General features: G+C 41.9%; 1 protein-coding gene across 6 annotated transcripts in view; it reads left to right on the forward strand.

Annotated features, from left to right (window-relative positions):
- Window positions 1-25,734, forward strand: part of DNM3 (dynamin 3) — a 501,537-nt gene that overhangs the window by 176,852 nt on the left and 298,951 nt on the right. For all 6 annotated transcript variants that reach the window (XM_040984259.1, XM_040984258.1, XM_040984260.1 and 3 more), the window contains exons 8-10: window positions 989-1,124; window positions 3,246-3,313; window positions 5,833-5,971. In XM_040984259.1, coding sequence (XP_040840193.1) covers window positions 989-1,124; window positions 3,246-3,313; window positions 5,833-5,971 — 343 coding nt within the window. The remainder of the gene's footprint in view (window positions 1-988; window positions 1,125-3,245; window positions 3,314-5,832; window positions 5,972-25,734) is intronic.

Raw genomic sequence — 25,734 nt, forward strand, 5'->3', positions numbered from 1 at the left:
GTAGAAGGTGAATCTGGTTGAGTCTGGGTGAGAGCTGAGGAAGGGGACATGCTGAGGCACCTGGAGCCACACAATTCAGTCTTCAGTTGGGGAGTTTGGGTTTATTAGCACATTGCAGCGAATTCCTGAGGAATGAGAGAAGAGCTAGCTGCAGAGGAGCAGAGCAGTGATGGGTTTGTGCTGTTCTGGCCTTGACAGGGACAAACCTGAAGGCAGAATGGTGTTCCCAGGAGGAATGACTGAAGGTTGAGATGAGGCAGTGTCGTTGCGTGTTGAAGAGGAGGAGGCTGTGGTGTGAGGCTTGGGAAGACTCAATGTCAGGTTGCTCCCTGCGGTGCAGCATATGGGAGACAGGGAGGGCGGACACTCCAGGCTTCTGTCTTGACAGGGAAGGGGATCCCGGGCATGCAAGGCAATCGGCAAAGTCAAGGGGTTCAGTTTTAGGTGTATTGAGTTCAAGGCAAGTGAGAGGACATTAATGTCCAGCTGACCATTCACTCATTGCTCACAAGTGGGTTGTGGGTTAGACCCAAAGTGACCATAACCCTGAGATCCTATAGGATGAGTGTAGGGTCAAAGAGAAGAATTGGAGGTTGTGACATGAGGAGGAGAAAGCAGCTCATGAAGTGTTAGGGAGCTGAGCTGCAACAGTTGGAACGTGAGCAAATGTGAGGGCTGAGTTTTGACTATTTTATAGTAATCTTTATTACTTAACTTTAATTTCCAATTTAAGTATTATTTCATGGTGGCAGTTAAATGGATCAAATACGTGCATCTGAAGTAAAAATATTTCGCCTACTTAACTATCTAGAAGAAATCTTGATGTTTCTGCTGCAGTCACATTTTGAGTGCGGAGTGCAGTACCTCTGCCAGCAGGTGGCGCTAAGAACACCGGGAACAGGATTCTAAAAGCGTCATCATGGTAGAATACAATGAGGCATGCAGAGCCTTGTATGTCTAACATGAATTTATTCTCTCACCATTACAGGATGGTTCAGCAATTTGCTGTGGACTTTGAGAAGAGAATTGAAGGGTCGGGGGATCAAGTTGATACCCTGGAACTCTCAGGTGGTGCTAAAATCAATCGCATTTTTCACGAACGCTTTCCTTTTGAGATAGTAAAGGTTTGTACAGAACGTCATTTTTACCCCCTTTTGTTTCATATCAATTCCAAATTCTATTTTACATTTTCTCGTGAGTGGTATGGGACTAATGTTTTTGATTTTGTTTAATGACTTTGGACTGCATTTTACATTATCTCAAGGACATGCTAATTGAGTTTCTATGATGTTTGTTTGTTGTTTAGTTAATTTAAAAACATTTTTTTGAATACATACTATGTGCCTGTGATTAAGACATAAGAAATCTATCTGTATTTGTCATGTGAGGAAAGCCAGAAAAATGAGTTGGCAAAATAAAGAAAATATCATGTGGTATTGAGGTAACATGCTGTGAGAGGAGGGCTGGGCGCCGCACTGCTAGTGGGCTGTCCCGGGCCTTTGTCTATGAGAAGAGGAGATTTAAACTGGCCGGATGGCATGAAGAGGTCAGCCATAGAAAGATCCAGGGGGAAGGGTTGTTTGGAGGCAGCATCTTTGTGCAAGGCTCTAACCCAGGCATGAGAATGGCAGGTGAAGAGTGGCCGTAACTGTGTCAGAGACGGCAGAGGGGAAGATTCAGAAGTGAATTTAGACACAAAATGCCCTGTGTGAACAGGGCTTTGTGCTTGGGAAAAGGTGTTCATGTTTAACAGTTACAGGAGAGATAAAAGCAAGGGTATGATGGAATTTGGTTGGTAATTTAAAAAAAAAGAGTTATGGCTGCTGGATTATAAGGAGGGTAAGAAAAAACAGCTAAGTAAAAATGGCTTGGGCCAGACCAGGAGTGGATCCATGGAGCCCTTAAGATTTTCCAATCTTGGAAACCTTGACAAAGAAGGGTGCAACATTATAAGTACCCGATTAGGCACACAGTTTTGGAAGGAGCCTTACACAAAAGGCAGACACCTTGAAACTTAACTTTCTTTGGCTTCCAAGTAATAACGACCAGATAAGACAGGTGGGTAGAAATGGAGGGTTTTGGGGTTTTGGAGGCAAAGTCAAAAGGGGAATGAGAAAATGAGAAGACTTGAGATGACTCCTAGCGTGTCTCCATTCACAGCTGGGTGAGTGATGGTACTGAGCAGATGAGGCCAATGAGGATAACTTTCACTTTTGTGGAGATATGAGTGAGGCATTCTGTTTTGGACTTACTAAGTGTGAAGTGCCCGGTAAAGCAGCTGAGCAGCTACAGGGACTAAGCTACTTGCCTCACACAAGTGAGTTGGATGTTTAGATTTTGGTGTGGGACACAGATGGGTAAACACAGCGTTTCATTAAAATGTGCTAAGTTAAGTGATAAGCCTCAGCATAAGGGAAACCCAGTCGACAGCCAGGAATCCCCGCTTAAGTATGCAGAGGAGCCAGGCTTCTGAGCTGAGCCTGGAAGGATGTACAGCTAATTCAGCAGGAAAAGGTGGGCTTGTTCCAGAGAGAAAGGGGGGGGGACAATATAGCCTGTGCAGTGGGAAGCCACGAGGTGTGGGTAGAGAGCAGTTCGTGGTTCTAGGTTGTCAACTGGGAGGGAGGAAATAGGCAGGTGAGGGGGATAGATGGGCTGGAATCTCAGAAGGTGGGGCTGGACCTGGTGTTCTCTGGATCCCCCTTTTCGTCTGATCTCCATGGCACTTTGATCTCATTTGCAAGTAGAGTTATAGTAGCTAGAGCTTCTGGGAAATGTGAAATGTGCATACAGCAACGTGTCCTGTGTTGGCTTGATGAACTATTATTAATTTCCTTTTGTAAGGAGGTCTTGATCTCAGGAGGGTAAAATTGCCAGGCAGGAAAGATGGCCATTGCTACTCTCCCGCCAGCTGCGTGGTTGCTGCACACCAGGTGACGCTGCTGCCTGTGGCCTCAAATTGACCTGACTCAGCAGAAGCAGCCCAGAAGGCATCAGTTATGCGCAACACTCTTTATGTGTTATACAGTTAAAGTCCGCTGCACTAGAACTCCCAGAAATCCCTAGGTTCTGTGTTGCCTTGAACTTGTATAAACAGATGTCTTGGCCATCTGGGTTTAGGTTCAGAGAGACATGAGTATCCATTTATTAATAAGTAACTCAAGTTATTCTCATTTTATAATATTCAACAATATTACATTCAAAGGAATTAAGTGTCATAACCATGGTTTATTTTGCATCTGCAGATGGAATTCAATGAGAAAGAATTACGAAGAGAAATAAGCTATGCAATCAAAAACATACATGGTATCAGGCAAGTGATTCACATTTGGTCTTTAGTTCAAGCTACCAAAACAAAATTAATGTTTATGTGTTGCCAGAAAAATAGCCTTTTCATCATCTGAGCAGAATAGACTGCAAAGGTGTGATTGAGAAATAGGAAATCATAGTTTGAGTTCAATAGCAATTTCCTGTATTGCCACAGTTAGTTCCTGTGCTCACAGCCTATAGGCTGCATAACGGTTCAAAGATGAGCAAGGCCTTGTCCTGCAAAGCTTTCTGTTCTAGGGCTTGAGGCCTGACTAAATCATGAGTAACCATTACTTACACAGAGCAGGGACACATTAATTTTGAGTAGAGTTATGGAGCAAGATTTGAAAAGATTCATGGAGGTGGTTATTTCATCCTTGAACTTTGCCTGTTGAATGAATGATTCCCACAGGCCCAGGTGCGTTGGGTATATACATGTATGTGCGTGCGTGTGTCTGAGGTAGGTAGTGATATAATGAGCGTGAGAACATGGAATGGAGGTTGTTGAGGGTAAAGGTCAACCGGAAGGGCTTTCGAGTGGCAGGTGCAGCATGAGCTGAGGAATAGACTGGGAAAGTGTGGCATTTTTTCATGGAACCAAGAAGCTTGTGCAGAGATGGGTCTGGGGAATGTGAGTGAGTTACATTCCCTTCTGAGTTACACACGCACACACCACTCACCCCTCCGATTCCCTGAGTTACACACACACACACACACACACACCACTCACCCCTCCGATTCCCTGAGTTACACACACACACACACACACACCACTCACCCCTCCGATTCCCTGAGTTACACAAACACACACACACACCACTCACCCCTCCGATTCCCTGAGTTACACACACACACACACACACCACTCACCCCTCCGATTCCCTGAGTTACACACACACACCACTCACCCCTCCGATTCCCCGAATTACACACACACACCACTCACCCCTCCGATTCCCCGAGTTACACACACACACCACTCACCCCTCCGATTCCCCAAGTTACACACACACATCACTCACCCCTCCGATTCCCTGAGTTACACACACACACCACTCACCCCTCCGATTCCCTGAGTTACACACACACACCACTCACCCCTCTGATTCCCTGAGTTCATCTCAGGCAAGAGAAGTATTGTTGTGATGCCCATTTGAATTAATTGCAGCCAAAAGGAAGATGCTTGCTATTATTGTCCTCATTTGTTATTTTTGTAAGTTTACAGTTTAATTCGGGCATCTTGAAACATTAAATTAGTCTATGACTCCTATTGCTGCCTTCTTCCTTCAGTGAACAGTTTGCATATTCTGGAAGCACTACTGTTTGTAGAAAAGTGAGGCACACTCGTTATTGCACAGGGGGAAAATAGGATTGCTTTTGTAACTCTTTAGAATAGAAATTTAAGCTTAGGATACAATTTTTATTTTAATACAGTCTTCTACAGGGCATTGGCTCCAGACCGCCTTGAATACCAAAATCTCTATATATTCGAGTTTCTTCTATATAAAATAACAGAGCATTCTCATATAACTATATGTGTTTACCTGTGTAGGTTTGAGGATTTTTCATAAGTTCATGAAAATATATATATTATTTAAAAAACTATGCATGGATTTCAATTTTTCTCACATCACAACAAGTTTAATTCTTTAAATCCTATTTTTATGAACATTTTTAAGTCCCCTATACTTTAAACCATCTTTAGATTAGTTACAGTTTCTAATACGATGTAAGGGCTGTGTATGAATGATAATACTGTGTTTGTAAAGAAATGATGGTAAGGGGCCCGGTGCAGTGGCCTAGCAGCTAAAGTCCTTGCCTTGAATGTGCTGGGATCCCATATGGGCACAGGTTCTAATCCTGGCAGCCCCGCTTCCCATCCAGCTCCCTGCTTGTGGCCTGGGAAAGCAGTCCCTTGAGGATAGCCCAAACCTTGGGACCCTGCACCCGAGTGGGAGACCCGAAAGAGTCTCTGGGCTCCTGACTTCAATCAGCTTAGCTCCGGCCACTTGGGGAGTGAATCACTGGATGGAAGATCTTCCTCTCTGTCTCTCCTCTCTGTATATTTGCCTTTCTAGTAAAAAGAAATAATAAAAAAAAAGAACTCAAGATACAACAAAGTTTGTTGCAGGAAATACTATATACATATATATGTAAAAGGAAATGATGGTAAGAAAAATAATGCCTATACATATCCAGAGCAGATATTTTGTTTAAAGATTTTTTTTATTTAAACTTAGTTGAATTCTTGAGTGTCTAACTCACAGAAATGGGGAACTAACTCTTTTAGGTACTGAATGCAAATATTAATCTATTATTTATCTATTATAAATAATCTGTTATTATAGATGTGAGCTTATGTCTTAGCAGTAATAAACATCTTAAGGCAATAGCGTAAAGTCTTTATCCCTGGTCTTTCTATGCTTGATTTAAAAGGAATGTCAACTTAAACAGTTTTTGGAAGGTTAATGGATATCATTCAGGTTTTTAAATCTAAAATTCTGCTTGCTTTCTTGTATTCAGGACAGGGTTGTTTACTCCAGACATGGCATTTGAAGCAATAGTGAAAAAGCAGATTGTAAAGCTGAAAGGGCCTTCCTTGAAGAGTGTAGATCTGGTCATGCAAGAATTAATCAACACTGTGAAAAAGTGCACCAGAAAAGTAAGTGCAAATTGTGAATTTTCCAGCAGTCGGCTTTCCTTCCCCTGCAGGAGTCTCTTGCTCTCCCACTCTTCCATGAATGTTGCGTGGTTGCTCAAGGGGAATAATTGGAAATTACGTCATGATGGGCATGGATATTGTCTTATTTCATTTCATTCCAAAAAGTGTCGGTTAGATCATGAAGAGCATCTCTTAATCAGCTGATTGATGTTTTGTTGCCTCAAGAAAACAAGTATCCCTTTAGAAGAAGTGGATGAAAAGCTGCTTTTTCCGACAGTGCGTTGATGGATAGAATTGTTATTGGAAGAGAATAATTGATTTTGTATGTATTAAAATGAAAATAATTTATGAATGAATTCCATTTAGTTCTGGGTATTCTGAGAAGGGCTGATGTAGTACAATGGTTGAGCACCTAGTCTCTGCGGTTCAGTTAACCAAATACAAATCCATTCCTGATACTTTCTATGTGATTTTTAATAACGTACTTAATTCTCTAATCTTGTTAATTTATCCGTGAAGCACAGATTAGGATGTTAATACCGCACTCGTCAGAGATAAGCATGGTGGAGTCTGAAACCTGTGATGCAACCAATATTCAATGCTCATAAATAGTGACTCATCTATAAATGGCCAATTTAGCAGTAGTGCTATTTTCTGGCCTAATTCATTGATTCTATGCTGTGGATTAGTTGGGGAGAAACTTTCCAGGTAAGGAGAATGTGTGCCAAATTGACTTACACTGGATAACATGAGAAGAGAACTAGTGGTGGTATTTAGGCAGTGGATGTGTAGCCTGCCTGGCCTTGTGAAAGTTAACAATGTGAAACTTTGAGCACTTCTTGAAAGTGTAGATCTATTGTGTTGTATTGTTATCCTTACCTTTTTGTACGCCAAGGTTGGGGAACATCTGACCCATTGTCTAGGTAAGGCTTATGAAGTCAATTGGTCTGGGCCTATCAACCCAACTACAGGCAAGACTCAAAATTCAAGAAATCTATACATCAGGTTAATTTCTCAATTGGTAGCTTGGCATGGCTTGTAAATGATATTATGAATATCCAAATTGTCCAATTATGCGGCGACTAGGATTAATCTCCCTGAAAAAAAAAAAAACTAGCAGGAGGAAAGAGAAATAGAGAATCAGAGACAAGAGGATGCAAAACAAAATCAGAAACAAACCAGCGAATCAGAATAGTTTACCTAGTCGCCCGGCAGAGCTCAGCAGAGAAAGAGAAAGAAGACTAACTCACTGACTGTGAGTGCCAGCAGCAAGAAGACAAATGAAGCAGCTTGCAACCCTCAGTGACTGTAGTTTCAGCCCTCTCTCTGTGCACCTGCTGCTCTTGCACCTTCTCCTTACAACTTCTGATCCTCCTGCCCAAATAGGAAAGGCCATAGGAGTTAACGGACTGAAGAAGAAGGAAAGAACGCATGTGGGGAAGAGGAAAGCTCTATACTGTCTCTCCTTTTGAAAACTTGAAGTCAGTTATACGCGTGTCCCTGTCGGCCTCTGCTGTCCATTTGCAGGGCTGGTGCATCTTTTACCTGGAGAGAGAATGAACCGACACCGCAGTCCTCATCCCAGCACACAGATTCTCTCTAAGTTGTCTGTGTATTCTCGCCTCTGCCATCGGATCCATCTTCTTTCCAAAAAGCCAATCATGTTGTGTTGGTCTTCAAACCTATTTTAGCAGCTATAATTCATATTTTGATTATATACTTTAAGAATAAATAAGCTGACCAAATGCAAAAAAGCCAGTTTTGTTTCTATGAAAATCAAGCTGACGGCTTTTTTTTTTTTAAAGACTTGATATGCTAGGAGTAGGCAAGATGTGTGTGTGTGTGTTGGGGAAGGGTTAAAGAAATCTGGTGGGTTCTGCATTCAAGTTATTTCAAGAGTGTCTACAGGTTTTCCCTCGACTTTAAAGAAAGCAAGCTGGAAATTGTAGATGAAGGATGTGGTTTATGTGAGGCACAAGATGCATAACTCCAGTCAGCAGATCCATATGCAGTGAGCAGGCCTTGGCCTCACATCAAAAGAGTGGCACATGTGTGTACATTTATGTTTTAAGTTATAGAAAGTGTTTATGGTATGTATGATTTTTCTTTTCTTCTTCCTTTTTTTTTTTTTTTTTTTTTTTTTTACCATTTCCTATTTTATCCATCTTCCTGGAAGACCAGCAGTCAGTCGTAATGGCAAGGGGTGAGACAGCTTGTTCCCAGATCCTTTCTGGTTTCCATTCTTGCTCTCCACCCTTTGAACTCCTTTCCGTTTTGCTCTCCAGATAGATCCCCTGTATATTTTTCCTGCCTTCTCAAAATATGCTATAATGTTCTTAAATGAAACAGTAGGTAGCTTTTCCACAGGATTGTTGTTTACTCAGCAGTTTTCATCAATGAAGAGTGCATTGACTGGCCTCAGCCTGAAAAATCTGTGGGCTTTAATGGGCATGGCGTTTGCCTGCCTCTGCTTGTGTGGCTTCCAAAAGCAATTCCCTTCACCTGCTGTAGAACATGTGACATCAAGGGCCGGCTTACCCCAAACCTGCAACCCCTCCCTCAGAGTCACTGTCAATGTCATGTCCCTGTCACTTTCCTGTGTTGTCAGGATCCTCTTCCCAGAGTAACCTTCAACCTGGCGTTTCGTGCTCATGTAGAGATCGTATGCCACACCAGAATAACCTCTGTTCTGTAAGATCTCTGATTCCGGTGACTCCACATCCAGTCTGTATCTATGACTTTTTGCACTTGCGATCGTCACCATCCTGTCAGTGGGGACTCTTGTTACTGACACTACTGCCTCTGTCGTAGGTTATCTCTCACCTTTCTCTTCTCTTGATTCTTCCTCTCCATTGCTTAGCAGTATGTTCACCTTTACCTGCAACTAAATGTAAATCCCTACAAAATGTGACTTCATTTCCTTTTCTTCTTGCTCCATGGCAGGCCACATCTCTCCTTCAACTACCACTTAAAATATCAGTGATACCTCACCCCAGTTAGAGTGTTATCATCAAAAACCAGGAAGCGATAACTGCTGGTGAGGTGTGCAGGAAGTGTCCTCATGAATGAAAGATAGTAAACCATTATGAAAGAGAGAATGGAGATTCCTCAGCTGTCTGAAAATGGTCCAGCCTTCCAATCCTGGGAATTTATCCAAATGAAGTGAAATCAGCATGAGAGTTATCTGTATGCACCCCTAGTTAGAGCTGCTCCATTCACAGTAGCCGAAGGGTGGAATCAACCTCGGTGACCATCAACGGATGACCGGATAAGGGAAAGGTGATATGTGTAGAGTATGGAATACTAATTTGGCAAAAAAAAAAAAAAAAAAGACACAGAGAGAGAAATCTTGTCTTCTGCAACTAAATAGATGCAATTGAAAACTATGATGCTTAGTCAGATAAACCAGTCCAAGAAAGACAAGTATCGTATATCCTCCCTAATCTGTGATGACTAATACAGATTATAAAAATGCGATCTACAGGTGCAAGAGTGATATTCTAGGATTTGATTATTGTGGATAACCTTTGTTTATATACCCAAGAAATAGTGAAATCTTATTTATTTGTTTATTTTGTTTTGTTTTGTTCTACTTGGATCTTTTTGTTCCCTTCTCCTTGCCAGGTATTGATATATTTATCTTAATGGAGTATCAAACTTGTAATTGCAAATAAGAGGTCTAGGTATACCATTTTAAAAACTAGAGAAAAGAAATAGGCCGGTGGGCCTGGCGCAGTAGCCTAGCAGCTTAAGTCCTTGCCTTGAACACCCCGGTATCCCATATGGGCGCCAGTTGTAATCCTAGCAGATCTGCTTCCCATCCTGCTGCCTGCTTGTGGTCTGGGAAGGCAGTCGAGGATGGCTCAAAACCTTGGGACCCTGCAGCTGCATGGGAGACCTGGAAGAGGCTCTGGCCTCCGGCTTCAGATCGGTGCAGCTCCGGCCATTGCGACCACTTGGGGAGTGAATCAATGGATAGAAATTCTTTCTGTGTCTCCTCCTCTCTGTATATCTGACCTTCCAATAGATATTGAATCTATAAAAGAAAAGAAAAAAAGAAATGGGCCGGTACAGGGAGATGGAGGGTGTGGCAGGAGTGGTACGGTAGGCTGGGACATATCAGTAAGCTGCTAAATCTGTATTTCAATGGATGTGACATTTATCTGCCTTATGTAAATAAATTTTCAGGAGTTTTTATTATTTTTTTTTTATTTTTTTTGTTGTTTACATTGTATTATGTGGTACAGTTTTATAGGCGCTAGGGATTCCCCCCACCCCTCCCATACCCCTCCCTCCATGGTGGATTCCTCCACCTTGTTGCATAACCATAGTTCAAGTTCAGTTGAGATTCATTCCTTGCAAACACATGCCTAGCATAAAGTTCAGCGTCTTATTGTCCAGTTAAGTTCAGTGGCCTCTTGGGGAGACCTTCTCTGGTCTGAAGGTAGGGCTAACAGAGTAAAGATCCGGTCAGTTAAAAGCCCCAACAAAACCTCAGTATCAATATACAACATTATGGAATTAATTGACATAGTATTGGGTAAACAATATGTTAAAAATAATGCAAGTTCCATTCTTCGAAACATCTGGGTTGAGACAGTATCAATGACAGGTTCAAAAAATAACAAACAACCAAACAAAAAATTACAGGTTAAATCAAGGCAAACATGTGGTATCTAACCTTTTGGGATTCGCTCATTTCCCTTAGCATTATAGTTTCCAGTTGGGCCCATTTAGCCACAAAGAACTGCATTTTGTTTTTTTTAATAGCTGAGTAGTATTCCATGGAGTAGATGAACCAAAGCTTTCTTATCCAATCTTCTGCTGATGGGCATTTCGGTTGTTTCCATATTTTTGCAATTACTGATTGTGCTGCAATGAACATAGGGATGCATGTTGGTTTGTCGTAAAACAGGTGTTTTGGATATATTCCTAGGAGTGCTGTTGCTGGGTCATATATGGCAAACAAACATATGAAAAAATGTTCCAGCTCCCTGGCAATAAGGGAAATCCAAATTAAAACATCGATGAGGTACCACCTAACACCAGTAAGATTGGCCCACATAAACAAGAACACCAACGACGCTTGCTGGCGAGGATGCGGGGAAAAGGGAACCCTACTCCACTGCTGGTGGAGCTGCAAATTGGTACAGCCTTTATGGAAATCAGTCTGGAGAACACTCAAACAACTCAAAATCTGCATACCATATGACTCAGGAGTTTTTTTAAAAAAATCTGTGATATCTGTAAAGAAACTCAACTAAATTCAGAGCACAGAGACATGACCTAATATTCTCTTTTAAAAATGTATCTATGTATTTTCACTTTTAAGGCAGATTTCCAGACAGAAAGTAAGACAAAGAGAGACCCTCCATCTGCCGGTTCACTCCCCAAAGGGCTGCAGTGGTGGGGGCTGAGCAGATCCAAAACCAGGAGTCCCTGGGTTTGCCCTGGGCTGTGAGGCTTCGTGAACATGACCATCCGCTGCTGTTTTCCAGTCTGTAAGCAGGGAACTCGATTGAACGTGGAGCAGCTGTGTGCAGGGCAGGTCTCCGTATGGAACGCTGACACTGCAAGGCAGAGAACTGGCCTATTGAAGCACTGCATCAGCCCAAGACCTGGTATTTTAATGGAGGTATTTGATCAAGAGATAGAAGTAATTAAATAAAGTAAGGCAGATATCCTTCATCTGAAAAACACACTATGTAAAATGAAAAACGTATTAGCAGACACCAGAAGCAGAATAGATCAGAGGAAACTTCCCAAATATTCCATAATAAAAGATAAAATTATCAGCTAATAGAAGGCCAGAGGTCACCAGTCATGTGCAGACAAAGCTAATCTACCCAAAATGTATCGTAAATCTCTACCAGTGTAGGAGAAAGGAGAGTATTTTAGACGAGCAAGGCACAATAAGGTGGAGAACGCATAGTAACCTCAGATCACTGGACTGTGGACGTCTCAGCAATAGCCATACAGGCGGGAGAAATGCCATGGCATCCTCGTAGTGCTGAAGGAAAAAGTATTCCATTTAGGGGTACGGGTTTCAGAAAAGCTGTCCTTCAGAAATGAGAAAGACACTCCTAAACAAACAGAAGCTGAGATGTATCACCTTCCGCGCCTTGTTAAACAGCAACGGGAGTTGTCAAACTGAAAGATGCACAAACTAACAAGTAATAAAAAATATCAGAGGATAGAAAACCCCTTGATAAGACTAAAGTTTCAAAATGTCCTAATAAATGTGATGCATACGCCATTTACACATTCACTGTGAAAACTACAAATAAAATTATTACCACTGTATTAAAATGTACAGATTGTCCGATATTGAAAAGGGCCAAGGATAGCAGCAGAAATTTAAAAGTGGGAAAGAATGAAGTAAAAATTAGAGTGCTTTGTTAAAATTTCTTATCTCTGTTTTTGTTTGTCTCTTATCTTTATTGTTAGCATTAAGTTATTATCCTTTCAAGATAGCTTCTTGATAGCCCAAAGAAGTTTTATGTAGGCCTCATGGTTACTGTAATCAATAAATATAACACTTAGCAAAAATCTATGTAAGGTAACAAAGTATACCACTATTGAAAGTTACTTATGCACAAAATAAAATAGAGAGTTTGAAAGAAACATCAATAAAATAGGAATCAAATATCCTTACCCAGCAGTAACTCCGTTGAATGTGAATGGGTTAAAATTCTTTGATTAAAAGACGTGGAATGGTGAGAAGAACTTTAAAAATCAGGAACCAACTGTATGATTACAAGAAATGCAGTTCTCCTATAAAAACATAAATAGATTGAGTTTGAAGAGATGAAATAAGATACTCCATGCAAATAGAGCCCACCTCTTTATACACATAGTCTATGTAAGTGAGTTAGTAAATATAGATGATGCTAATGTACTGTGTATTTCTCTAGTAAAACCAAAGTGGAAGATAAGATTTTGTAGGCTTTCACTGTAGAGAAATGTAAAGTGCTTGAAAGAAATATATTTACCTTGTTTGTATATTACAGTTATATACATATAATGAAACATCACATAGTATTCCACAAATATGCATAATTTGTACATGTCACTTAAACTTTTTTTTAAGTAAAAAGGTATGAAAAGTTGATGATTGCCAAATCTGTACTTGTAGCTCGAGCCCTTTTCTGGAAACTGTGCAGAGGCTGCCACAAGCATACTCTGTTTTTAGGATCCAGAACTTGTTTTTCTATTTCAGTATTGCAGTGGTCTTCAAACTGGTCCTTTACCTTTCAGACTAATCATCCTTAAATTCATCCTACACAATACTATCAAAGTGGCCTGTTTAAAACACATAAGTGGATTTTTTTGTCTATTTTCTCAAAACCATCCTATTGCATTTGAGGATCTTGAAAATCTTGAAAATAAAGGTCAAACCCTTTTGTTTGGCTTTGCTGCGTGTCTGAATACTGAATACTGCTGTAGCTTACGTCTTTGTGTGGTCACTCAGCTGTTTAAGCATCCCAAGTAATCCTAGAGATGTTAGAGATATTTCCCGTCTGTGTCGTTTACACACGTCCTTCTCATTGTTTGGAATGTTTCCCTTCTTGTCCTCACCTGTCACCCCCTCTGGTTTCTTAAAGCTCAATTATCATCGCCATCTTTTACTAAACCTCTTCCTGGAGTGTCTCCGTGGTTCTCCCCACCTCCATCCCCATTACTTTGCTCAGCACCTGTATGTGGTTTTCCTCAACGCTCAGGGTGTTGTACTGAGACTTGCTCTGTGTGGGTGCCTCCTGTGGCTGATTGGAGATGTTTTCCTTAAAAAAAAAAAAAAAAAAAAAACAACAACAACTGTGTCTTTTCTTGTTTTTACCTCTTCATGTTCTGAAAAACCCCAGTCAAGAGATATCTGTGAGTCCCCACTAATAATTTAACCATTCTAAAGTTACTGTCATATTCAGGAAATATACACTTGGTATTGAAGCAGCATTGTAGGCGTCCATTTCCAAAAGCTTCATTTAGGTAGATCCTCCTTTGAGCGTGTGAGTTTCTCTTAATACTCATTTTGATTTTTAAAAAAATTTTGGTCTTATTAGGTCTGCCTTCTTTTCTTTATTTTTTTTTTTTAAGATTTCTTTATTTTTATTGGAAAGGCACATATACAGAGAAGAGGAGAGACAGAGAGGAAGATCCCCTGATTCACTCCCTCAGTGGCCGCAATGGCCGGTGCTGCGCCAATCTAAAGCCAGGAGCCAGGAACTTCCTTCTGGGTCTCCCACGCAGGTGCAGGGTCCCAATGCCCCGGGCCGTCCTCGACTGCTTTCCCAGGCCACAGGCAGGGAGCTGGATGGGAAGTGGAGCAGCCGGGACTAGAACCAGCACCCATATGGGATCTTGGCAAGCTCAAGGCAAGGACCTTAACCATTACACTATAGTGCCAGGCCCTGCCTTCTTTTATTTTAAAACAAGACTAATTGAAATATTTTGCCAAGTAAAACAATCTTAATTAAAATTGACTCTTTCTCTTGATCGCTTTTGAACATGCGCCATAGAAAGAGGACTAGACTTTATTGTCCAATGCAGGATATTTTTGAAATTTATAGAGAATGCTGTTAATATTTTTACTGGAATAATAGGAGAAAACCAAGACTGCTTCAGGCAATATAAGAAATGAGTCAGTTCAGCTCTATTGTAATTATATGTATATTTTTATATATTATGTAACATAATTACACATTATAAATGCATAACTTAAAAAACTTTATTTACAATTCCTCATAATGAATACTCTATATGTAAAATCTTTAAAATTTTTCTTTTTCCTTATGCCACATAAGTAAATATCCGTGAAAAACATAGGGGGTTGATGTCTGTTAAAATGACAAGCACAGAGCGAGGCCTCTAGTCCAGGAGATGGACTTCTGCTCAGATGCTCTCTGCTCTTGTTTCTGGGGCACTGGAAGTCAGGAGAGGAACACGCGTGTTTTCTGAGCTGTGGGCTTCACGCGTGCCTTCTGAGCTGTGGGCTTCACTCCAGGGAAGACAGGAACACGCGTGCTTTCTGAGCTGTGGGCTTCACTCCAGGGAAGGCAGGAACACGCGTGCTTTCTGAGCTGTGGGCTTCACTCCAGGGAAGGCAGGAACACGCGTGCTTTCTGAGCTGTGGGCTTCACACGTGCTTTCTGAGCTGTGGGCTTCACTCCAGAGAAGGCAGGAACACGCGTGCTTTCTGAGCTGTGGGCTTCACGTGTGCTTTCTGAGCTGTGGGCTTCACTTCAGGGAAGACAGGAACATGCGTGCTTTCTGAGCTGTGGGCTTCACGCGTGCTTTCTGAGCTGTGGGCTTCACTGCAGGGAGGTCGGGAACACGCGTGCTCTCTGAGCTGTGGGCTTCACTCCAGGGAAGACAGGAACACGCGTGCTCTCTGAGCTGTGGGCTTCAGTCCAGGGAAAATGGGGCAGGAACACGTGTACTCTCTGAGCTGTGGGCTTCAGTCCAGCGACACTCAGCTTTGGAATTCTTCTGGTGGGTATCTGTTTCCAGCTGCGTCTCTGTACCTCTTCCTCCCGGGGCACATCACAGGCTCCTGAAGTTCCTTTTAGGAAGCACAGAGTGGAACATCTTGCTTTGTAAACCACAGTTTAGCAACGGTGCCATTATTGGCTTCTTTGAAACTACATTTTTGAATCACTGTTGTAGCAATTAATTAATTTTTTTCCTACTTAAGGAAAGGAAAATGTTTTGCAGGGAAAATAAACAAATCTTAGTTGACTATTAGAAAAACGGGAAATTTTCAATGGGAAAATGCTGTTGGAGAAAGTTCTGCATTTTGTGTCTTGTTTGATAAGTAAACACCTGGCTCTGAATATCTGTTACTAAATGATGAATCCAACATTCTTACCTTGGTTTGCAAGGCCCCATTTAATCTTGTTCTGCTCATCTCTTTGCCTTCTCTTTCCTCTCTGTCCATTCCTACATAGGTTTGCTTTTTTCCTCAATAGGCAGAAGACATGGTGGAGGGAGCAGGCCACAGAGTGGAGGGGAACAGACCAAAGGACAGGATGGAGGAGCCTTGGTGCTTTTCGGTCACCACGTTGCAAAGGCTGTCCGTCAGGATGACCAAAATAGATGACACTCTTACTTTCTTCTGGTCTCTGCACACATGCCATCTTGTCACCTCCTCAGCCATTTTCTCATTTTTGTATTCACCTTTGCACAGAGCTTTTTCCCAACACACACACACATATACACTCACACACACCACCACACATCCACTCACACACACACACCCCTACACACGCACACCCCACCCCCCACACCCCAACACCCACCCAGACACCCACCCACACCCACACAGATATACCCACCACACACACAGAGACACACACCCACACACTCACACATCAACACCCCCACACTGCCCCCACACACCCACACACACACCAACACCCCCCTACTCACAGCTACACACACACACACACACATACACATACTCATCTCCCCATATACACACCACACACCCACACACTCACACACCCACACGCACACCCCCACACACAGACACACACACCACACAACACACGCATCACTCTTCATCTACTTACCCATATCTTGTTTTTTGTACTACATATAATTATATGAATTAACTCACCTAGTATCTTTATTTTTGTTGAACATGAAGGCAGTTTGAGAAGATAAGCTTTTTAGGAGTAGGGACTTGTCCATTAAGCCTATTACTCCATCTGCAATGCCCGTACCAGCTAGGCTTTCAATAATTGATACTGAGTACTTGAGAGAATGAATGAACTTTATCTTACTGACCTGGCAGGTCTGGGCAGCTGGGTTGATGTATGCTGAAGGAGAATGTGGCCAAAGCACCATTCTAGGGTAGAACTTTCTTAGATCCAGATAGATGGCTTTCGCACGGGCTTTTCACCTCTGTAACTGGCTGACAGCGCAAAGGAACTTGATTCTGTTGTTTGCCTCATGTGCATGCTTCGATACTCGGGCTTCAAGTCTGCCTGGCCATTAAACTTTTGTCCTTTGGGTGGGGAGCGTGGGGAATTCAGGGCCGAAACTTGCCTTTAAAAGGGAAAGGCATGACTGTGCTTTTGCTTTACCTTCTCTTGTTCGTTTTCTTTTTCCATGTTAACTGCCCATAATGTGTCTACTAGATATAAATGTGGGAAGAGAGGGGAGATAAACCCTGGGTGGGACTTGGTGTCAGCTCCCCGTCTCCTGTTTGCGTCTTCCTAACTACTTAAGTAAGAGAGTGGGCCTCTTCTGGCTCCTTTTCGGTTTTATTTCACCTAAGCTTGGATTTTTCTGTTTAAAGATTCTCTTCATTTCTGTCTCAAAGGTTTTTCCCATCATATGCCTAATTTCTTCCACCATGTCTAGAAATCTTTGGAGGGTTCGAGACTTGGGGTTTCCCCACTGGAGACGGGAGGTCAGTACTGCATATGTGTGTATGTATACTTTTTTTTTTTTTTTGCTCTGACGATTTTGTTCAGCAGCACGGAGCTGGGATCTGGCTCCTTTCCCCCTTCCAACTGCATATGTGGGTTCTCCTAGACATGCCATTCACCACTCTTCACATGCAGAAAGTTCTGAAGTACACAGAGTTGCCATTTGCCCGGCACAGTTTAGAATCAACCATTTCTTGATTACTTTATCCTAGAATAGCTTCTCATCTTTATACACTCTTGTAAATGTGAATGCATCTGTTTTTTTCTTTTTCAGTAGCAAATGTACTATGTCAAGATGAACTTTTCTGGGTAAATCCAATTGAATGCCATACAAAAACAAACTATTACTAGGAAACTGGTGGGGTGGTGGTTAATTATTATAAAATGGAATAAGATTGTATGCTTTTATGAGCAGCAAAATTGTTGTTGTTACTCAGTTTGTAGTAAGTGGCCAGCATTTGAAGGTTTTTAGTTTTTTTTTTTTTAAAAAAAGATTTATTTATTTTTATTGGGAAGTCAGATATACAAAGAGGAGGAGAGATAGTGAGGAAGATCTTCCGTCCGATGATTCACTCCCCAAATGGCTGCAATGGCTGGAGATGTGCCAATCTGAAGCCAGGAGCCAGAAGCCTCTTCTGGGTCTCCTATGCATGTGTAGGAACCCAAGGCTTTGGGCTGTCCTCCGCTGCTTTCCCAGGCCTCGAGCAGGGGAGCTGGTTGGGAAGTAAGGCCGCTGAAATTAGAATCACTCTCATGCAGGATCCCAGTGTGTGCAAGGCAGTGACCTTAGCCACTAGACTACTGTGCCAGGCCAGGTTTTAGCTTTTTGATAAAAGCAGAGACCTAATCTTTAGGTCGAACAATAGAACGATGTCTTGTGCATAGAAGAAATTTCATTCTGGCTTTAGTTTATTGTTTCAATGATATTTGGTATGGGACCATGAACAGATGGTTAACTAATAAATGGGTCTTTGCTTGAGGCATTGAGCTGGTTGCTCTTGAAGCTGCAGAAATCTTTCCTGGGCTCATGTCTGTTCCAAGAGAAACCTAATAGCATGAGGCTTATGATCTGATTAATTAATGGTTAATAAATTTTATGAGGGTGTAATTTTTGTTTTATTGGATGGAAATGTCTTTTAAGTGACTGTTTTCCCTCTGGGGTAAAATATGGTCTGTGCTGAAATTAAATTTCTATATTAAGGTTCCACCAAGTAATTAAATACTCCCAGAAATAACACTTAAAATATTGGACTTTATTAAAACATGCTTTTGTATTATTTTTAATGTATAGTGCTTTCACTGAGAACTTGTATAATTAAAATTTTCTCTAAAAATTGAGTATTTAAGTTTGGATTTCTAAGCCATTATGAAAGTATTTCAGAAAGTTTATGAGCATGTGTATTATTGGAAGAACCATGCATGGATTTCAATTATTTTGCACCAAAATAAATTTGTTTTAGTTGTGTTTTCCTCATAGACTTCTTGAGACAGTTTCCTGTAGTTTTCCAGTTGCATTCTTTTTATCATAGAATGTCATATGCATTTTAATGATAAGCTATGTAGAAGCAATGTACCATTTAATAGATGTTCAGCTTTGAAATCAAACATAATGTTTCACTAACATGTGAACTCAGAAACTCCTTCATAACCGGCCTATCCATTTATTTATTTGTTTCCCTTGTTTTTGAAATGTATATATATATATGTAAAATAATCCAGGTGGACTTCAGATCTTGTTGAAAGTAGCCTGTTTATCAACTGCACATCGTCCTCCTTGAGCTGCCCCTCCAGCTGCAGCTTAGTCATCTTCAGCTGCACATTGTATTTGGAATAGCTGAATTCCATGGCCCCAGGAGCTGGCCTGGAGGAGCCCCACTCCTGCCACACTCCTCCAGTGTTGCCATGTCCGCATCAGCATCCCAAGGTTTCACCTGCAGCAAGCACAGGTGAACTGTGCAAGTCGTTCTTCCCTTAGCATCTTTGCCTCTTCACTTTCCTCCTCATCGTCGGACCCAAAGAGGTCGATGTCTTCTTTACTCTCTGTGCCTCCACTTCCATTTCCGCAGGGCCATGATTTGCCAAAGCTTTTTACTCCTGGCATGCTGGCCTTCTCCTTCTGCTACGACTTGATGTGATTCTACCAGTGGAGAGCATGACACAAGTTGGCAGGTGGCAGCCAGATGCGGCTTAAGACACTGCCACATCTGCTTGTGATGGCATCTAGCCCTGATGTAGCTCACCAGGTAATCGCTGAGTACATGTCGGCGGGCAGGGCGTTTAGGGCCCTGAGACCCAGGGCAGCAGCTGTACCTGGCAGCTGTGGGCAGCTGAGCAAGAGAGGGAAATCTTGGCAGCTGGCCCTAAAACCGGGAAAGAGGCTCTGGCAGGCTGGAAAAGCCCTTCTGTAGAGACAGAGGCTGTTTCTTCCACTTCTGTAGGCCAGAGGTCAAATGTCAAAGGGCGTTCCTGCTCTCTTACCTGAAAATATTTTTTTCTCATGTGATTATTTAGCTGTGCTGCTAAGCTGAGATGCAAGTCTGAAAGTTCTTAATATAGGATTCCATAATATAATCTGATTTTTGCACTGGCAAATAGGAGTTGCCTCCCAAATTGCTGATATGATATAAATTTAAGAATAGTTATTATGACCAATAGCAAAAACCTAAGTTCTTTGAGTATATATAAATCAATTTATAGAATATTTAAGGGTAAGTAATAGGAAATAAAGACATAATTCAGTATAGTTAAGAATTTCAGTTACTTTGACAAAACAATGCCTACTGAAAGGTTTTAATTGATATCCAGATCAGAGGAAATGGAACATTATAATTTCGGGAATTGGGGAAGCTATAATTATAAGATTAAATAAAAGACATAAAAAAGAGATAAGCTATTAAAGCTAGCAGAGTTGATAGCTTAAGGCTACATATGGGCCCATGCAAACTGAACAGGGACTTTTGGGAGCAGTTACTGAAATGAGTGGTACGAAGTCTGAGCAGAAATCATTTTGAAAAGAAAAAAATAGCTTGAAAATCATTTTGAATGTCAGTGGGGCTTTTCACTTTCTTCCCATCTGTGAAAGGTTTGCCTTTGGGAGCTACCAATTGAAGCAAATATTTTTATTATTTTTGTATTTTATGTTCTTGTTTATTCGAGGTGGGAGAGAGGGTACCCCTGTCCTACGGGTTTATCCCTCAGTGCCCCGGATGCCAGGGTGGAACCCAGGAGTCAGGAAATGGGATCTGAATCTAGGTCTTCCACGTGGGGGCAAGGTCTTCCACTCGCTTGAGCCATCAAGTGGTCAACATTGCCAGGAAGCTGGCAAACCTGGGGCCAGGACTCCAGTCGAGATGTGTTGATGTGGCATGTGGGTATACTAACTCATGTCCTAAACACTAGGCTACACAGCTGTTTCCAACACCAACACTTAGGTTTTTACACATCACAGCTTTTTCGAGGTCACCTTTCCAGGAACCACACTAGATCTATCCCTGACTCTCGGTGATGCCTGGGTCTTACATTGCTTACTTTCTGTTGTGGTGTTTGCTGCGCCTTTACTTCTAGAGTGCATTTTCTTCCTTTGTAGTTTAACTTATATTTTAGGCTTATTGAGTCCCAGTCATTTCAGTTGTAGGTACAGCGTGGTGGCTTTGTAGATTCCTTTGCTAGCAAAGTGGAATCTGTGGGTAGTAAGCCCGACAGATGAAGGGACACAAAGGTAAATCCTCCTGGCACGGCCAGTAGAAGGGAAGTGTTCCTGGATGGCTCCACTTCATGGGCTCCTCTTGTCATTTTGGCCTTTTCCTTACTTAGTGATGACTGTGCACCGGCCTGGGGTCCTTCAGCTGTCAAGTATTTAGTTTCTGAATAAATATTTACATTACCACCATTCAGTAGTTTTAAAAATAACATTCTGTGTAATCCATTTCCTAAATGTTGTTGAAGGCATCCCATTCCTCCTTTCCTTGCCTGACTTTGAAAGGCAAGCATTCCTTGATGGATGGGGATGCTGTCACTGCGACAGATGCCGAAAGCAGGCTGGGATCTGGAACCAGGTGTACCCCCCAGGTTAGCATTCGTGTGTGAGGACTGATACTGAGCAGCTGCCTCTTCCACTTCCTGAAGGCTTCTATTCATCTTATAAAAATAAAGATTTTGTATTTTGGGGTGTTAACAGAGGTCTGGGCGTGCTTCGCGTCGGGAACCCTGGGATGACATCAGGTGACCATCCCCATTCCTTGGTACTGATGCAGCTAGGATGGAGGGTTCAGCCTCTTCCCTTCTCCCCCACCCGCAGACCCTTCCCCAAATACAGGAAGAAGAAAACAAAATTGGAAACAATGGTCTCATCCGCTCTCCCCTAGTCCTCGACCCTTCCCACCCTGATTAATGGTCTGCATGTGCATGCAGCCTTTTCAATTATGTAAACATCATCAAAAATACAATTTTTAAAAATGAAGTCCTGGGTTTTTGGTGTGCTTATTTTTGTTTTCGAAATGGAAATGGAAACTCCATTTGTATCTGGCATCAGTTCATGAAATAAACAACCCAGATGAGTTGCCTATCACGATTCAGCTAAGAGGGTCAGTTAATGGGAGAGGGGCTGGTGACTTCATGCAGTGACATTTCTTTGTGATTTATGAAGTGGCCAAGGCAACCAGGCTTTTGTGTCTTTATGAAATTGTTATGAATGTAGTCTATATCTACTGTGGAATAATTGAGAAAAAGTGGAGAAATAAAATTGTGTTCAGTGCAGCTATTGTTGCTAAGCATCTTCTTGAGTTTGTGCAGATCTTATCCACAGACAGGAGTTCTGCAGCATTGAATGAAGTAACACTTGCGTGTGTTTGTTGCTTATGATGCTTCTGTGAAGTCCTGAGGTTTATCTTGCTAAGACACTGCTGTACAGAATGCGTGCTGTAGAGGCTAGGAGCACAGTGATGCTGGTGGCCATATAACAGCCACATTCCAGGTGGCCAACTTCTACCTTCAACTTCCTGGAAATACTATGTGCAGTATTACTTAAGAGCTTTGGGATTTGTAAGAAGTTTGGACTATGTCCTTGAAGGAGATGAAGTGTGTGCTGCGCAGTGTGACTGTGTGTGCACACAATCCTGTTATATATTTAACAGCCTGATTTTCTTTACTTAGTGTCATATTGTAGGCACTTTACTACTCATTATAAATTATTAAAAGTCAGATTTAAAAGACTGTATTATGCCCCCAAAGTGAATCTACTTTATTTTAGTGAATTTTGCTGCATACTTAGGAGGTTTGGGGTTTCTGTTTCCTACTGTTGCTATTCCAAATATGATCAGTGTCATTATTCATTTTAGTTCAGATTCTTTTGATGTAATGAGATGTATATATAAATGTATATACATAGCTGCACAACCTATGTGTATGTGTATTCATTTTGGTTTAGATTCTTCCAAAGTAACGATATGTATATATAAATGTGTATACATAAATGCACAGCCTACATACATATATACATATTTATGTATACATATTAAAAGATACTTGAGGCACGTTGCCACATTGCCTTCTAGATTGCTGTCATTTCTATCCCTTCAGTAAGTTTCGGCTATACTGATCAGTATGCCTTAACCTTAGTAAGTCTTAGAAGAATAACTTGCGATTTGTCAATATTTGTCTTTCTTTCTTTGTATTAGTTGATCTCTTATATATTGTATTTCTCTTCTGCTTATGGACAATTAACTTTCTTTACTGAATCAAGTCATGTTTTGCATGTTTTAATGAAATATTAGTATTATTTGCTTATAAGTAGAATTCACTTTTTGATTTCTATAAGCTATGGATTGTCCACTTTTTGATTTTTTATTATTAATTATATTTACTTTTGATGATAGTTGATTAGGGTGATAAGAACCAAGAACTACAGGAAGGTGAGATCACTATTTCCACATTTTCTCTCTTTTTTTTCCCTTCCTGTGTCTGTGGGAAGGGGTGAGACAAGCAGAGAAGCCACATCCGACCTCCCAAACACCTCTGCACCCTGGGATGGAGGAAGCCACCAGATACCACCCAGAGTCCCCAGTGTGGAGTATGCTCTGAGGGTCCTGTTCAGGAGGTTTTGATAGCTTACCATTTCTGAGTTCCTGCCAGTCTGACCACTCTAAGCATGATGAAATCACTCCAGAATCCACTGGTTGATGTCATCTACCCTAGAGTCTCCGTTTGCCCAGTTATTCACTGCCAACACTTGGTTGGGTTGGTTGATCAATTTGTTCTGTCCTCTATCATGGTACCAGGTGTCCTCTGCAGGTTCTGATGGACTTCCATATCCTCCATGTGCACCTGGATATGCTGTCCACTGCTCCATCTGAGCCTCTGAGGAGGCTCAGCTTTGACACATGCACTCCACGGTCAGACCATGGAACCTATACTTTTCTTCATGGATGGGATTCTGTGTCCAGTGATTCAGTTAGGGGGATCCCCCCAAAATTGGAGTTGATCTCAGATGTGATTCCTATGTGTTCTTGCCAACGTAGGGTCCAGCTCAGTCCCTTACTGCTGTTCTTATTGAAGCTAATATCATTTTCCAGACAAATTTCCCAACATATTTGTGGGGGTGTGCCTGATTCAGACACTGCCTTTTTTTAGCCTTGTCCCTGACCTGTGCTGTTCAGCCTCTGCACTGCCCTTCCTCTGCTTTGTGCAGCATTTGCCGTCCTCACGGAGCCTTTCCAGGGGCTTCCGTGTCTGGCTGGCTCTGTCTTTCCCATATCCACATTTGCCTTCCCAGTCTAGCCCTCCTGCAGATCAGATCTCCTTCTTTATCTAGCAGAATCCCATTCTCTTTCTTACACTAAAAACAACTGTGTTAATTCACTTTTGCAAACTGCATTTTGAACAAATAATTTCATAATTTAGATGAGGTAAGTGATATAGAATGTACAGCTCTACAAAAATATGCACATTTGAGCACACATTTTTAGGGGAGAATTATTAAAAATAAAAATAATCTCAGTGTGTTTGGAGAATGACTCATCCTCTGAGATTAGTGACCAGATGATGGGGTTTGGAGACCTAGAACTTAGATGGGAGCTCTGGACTGAGCAGTTGGGAGCTATTTGGTCTTGGGCGACTTGAGCTTTGTCGTTTTAACTTTCCACCTCTGTAAGTGGAGTTAATAGTAGCATCTGTCTCTTAGATTATTGTGAGTACTAAATGAGGCAACTCAGAAAGTGCTTAGCACAGGGCCTGGCACACAGTAAGCACATTATAATCAGCCCTTATTCTTTTTAATTTTTGAACTATTTATTTATTTTTATTGGAAAGGTAGATTTACAGAGAGAAACAAAGACAGGCAGAGAAAGATCTTCCAACCACTGGTTCATACCTCAAGTGGTCACAATGGCTGTAACTGGACAGATCCGAAGCAGGGAGCCCTCTGGGATCCCTCTGGGGGTCTCCCATGTGAGTGCAGGGTCCCAAGGCTTTGTCCGTCCTCCACTGCTTTCCCAAGCCACAAGCAGGGAGCCAGAATGGAAATAGAGCAGTTGGGACCTGAATCAGCACCAGTATAGGATGCTGGGGCCCATAGGAAGATCGGCCAGTTGAGGTATCACGCTGGGCTCCAGTCACTGTCCTTTTTTTTCATTCTCCTTCCTGTCTTTTTCTTTAAAGATTTGTTTATTTACGTACTTGAAATGGAGAGAAATCAGGGAGGTGGGAGTGGGGAGAGATCAAGGGATCTCCCATCTACCGATTTACTCCTGAAATATCAAAACTCCATCCTGGTCTCTAAGGGTCGCATGGTCGAAGCATGTTGGGCGTTTTCTGATGCCTTCGCCGCCTGTTAGCAGGAGGCTGAATCGTAAGAGCCAGGACTCAGATCAGCACTGCAGTGCGGGATGCTGCTGTGGCAAGCTGCAGCTCAACCTCTGGGAACACAGCAGGGGCCTCTTTCTGGGTCTCCTCATCTTGGAGCATTTCGAAGGTGTCAGTGCTGTACAGCACAGTGTTAGAAGATGTGTAGGCTTGTTTTCTTCTCGATAATTGCCCTGCTGAATTAACAGTGTTTCCTCTCAGACGATGAAGTTTTTTCCAATTGTAATTTCAGGAGCCCTTTCCCTCACACTGCCATTGTTTTTTAGAAGTGTCATACTTTACTTTTGCTTCCAGAGTAACACAGTTTTTTCTGTAAGATAGCATAATTTACCTTTGCTTTATTTGTAAATGTTTACCTTTATTTATTTGGGGAATAGAGAGAGAATGAGCACTCCCTCTACTAAAGGGAGAGAGAAAGGTAGAGAGAGAGAAAAATGAGTTATTTTCCTCTGCCAGTTCACTCTCCAAATGCCC

Source organism: Ochotona curzoniae, unplaced genomic scaffold (genome assembly GCF_017591425.1).
Source record: "Ochotona curzoniae isolate NIBS_2020 unplaced genomic scaffold, NIBS_Ocur_1.0 contig_4105, whole genome shotgun sequence".
Classification (NCBI taxonomy): Eukaryota; Metazoa; Chordata; class Mammalia; order Lagomorpha; family Ochotonidae; genus Ochotona; species Ochotona curzoniae.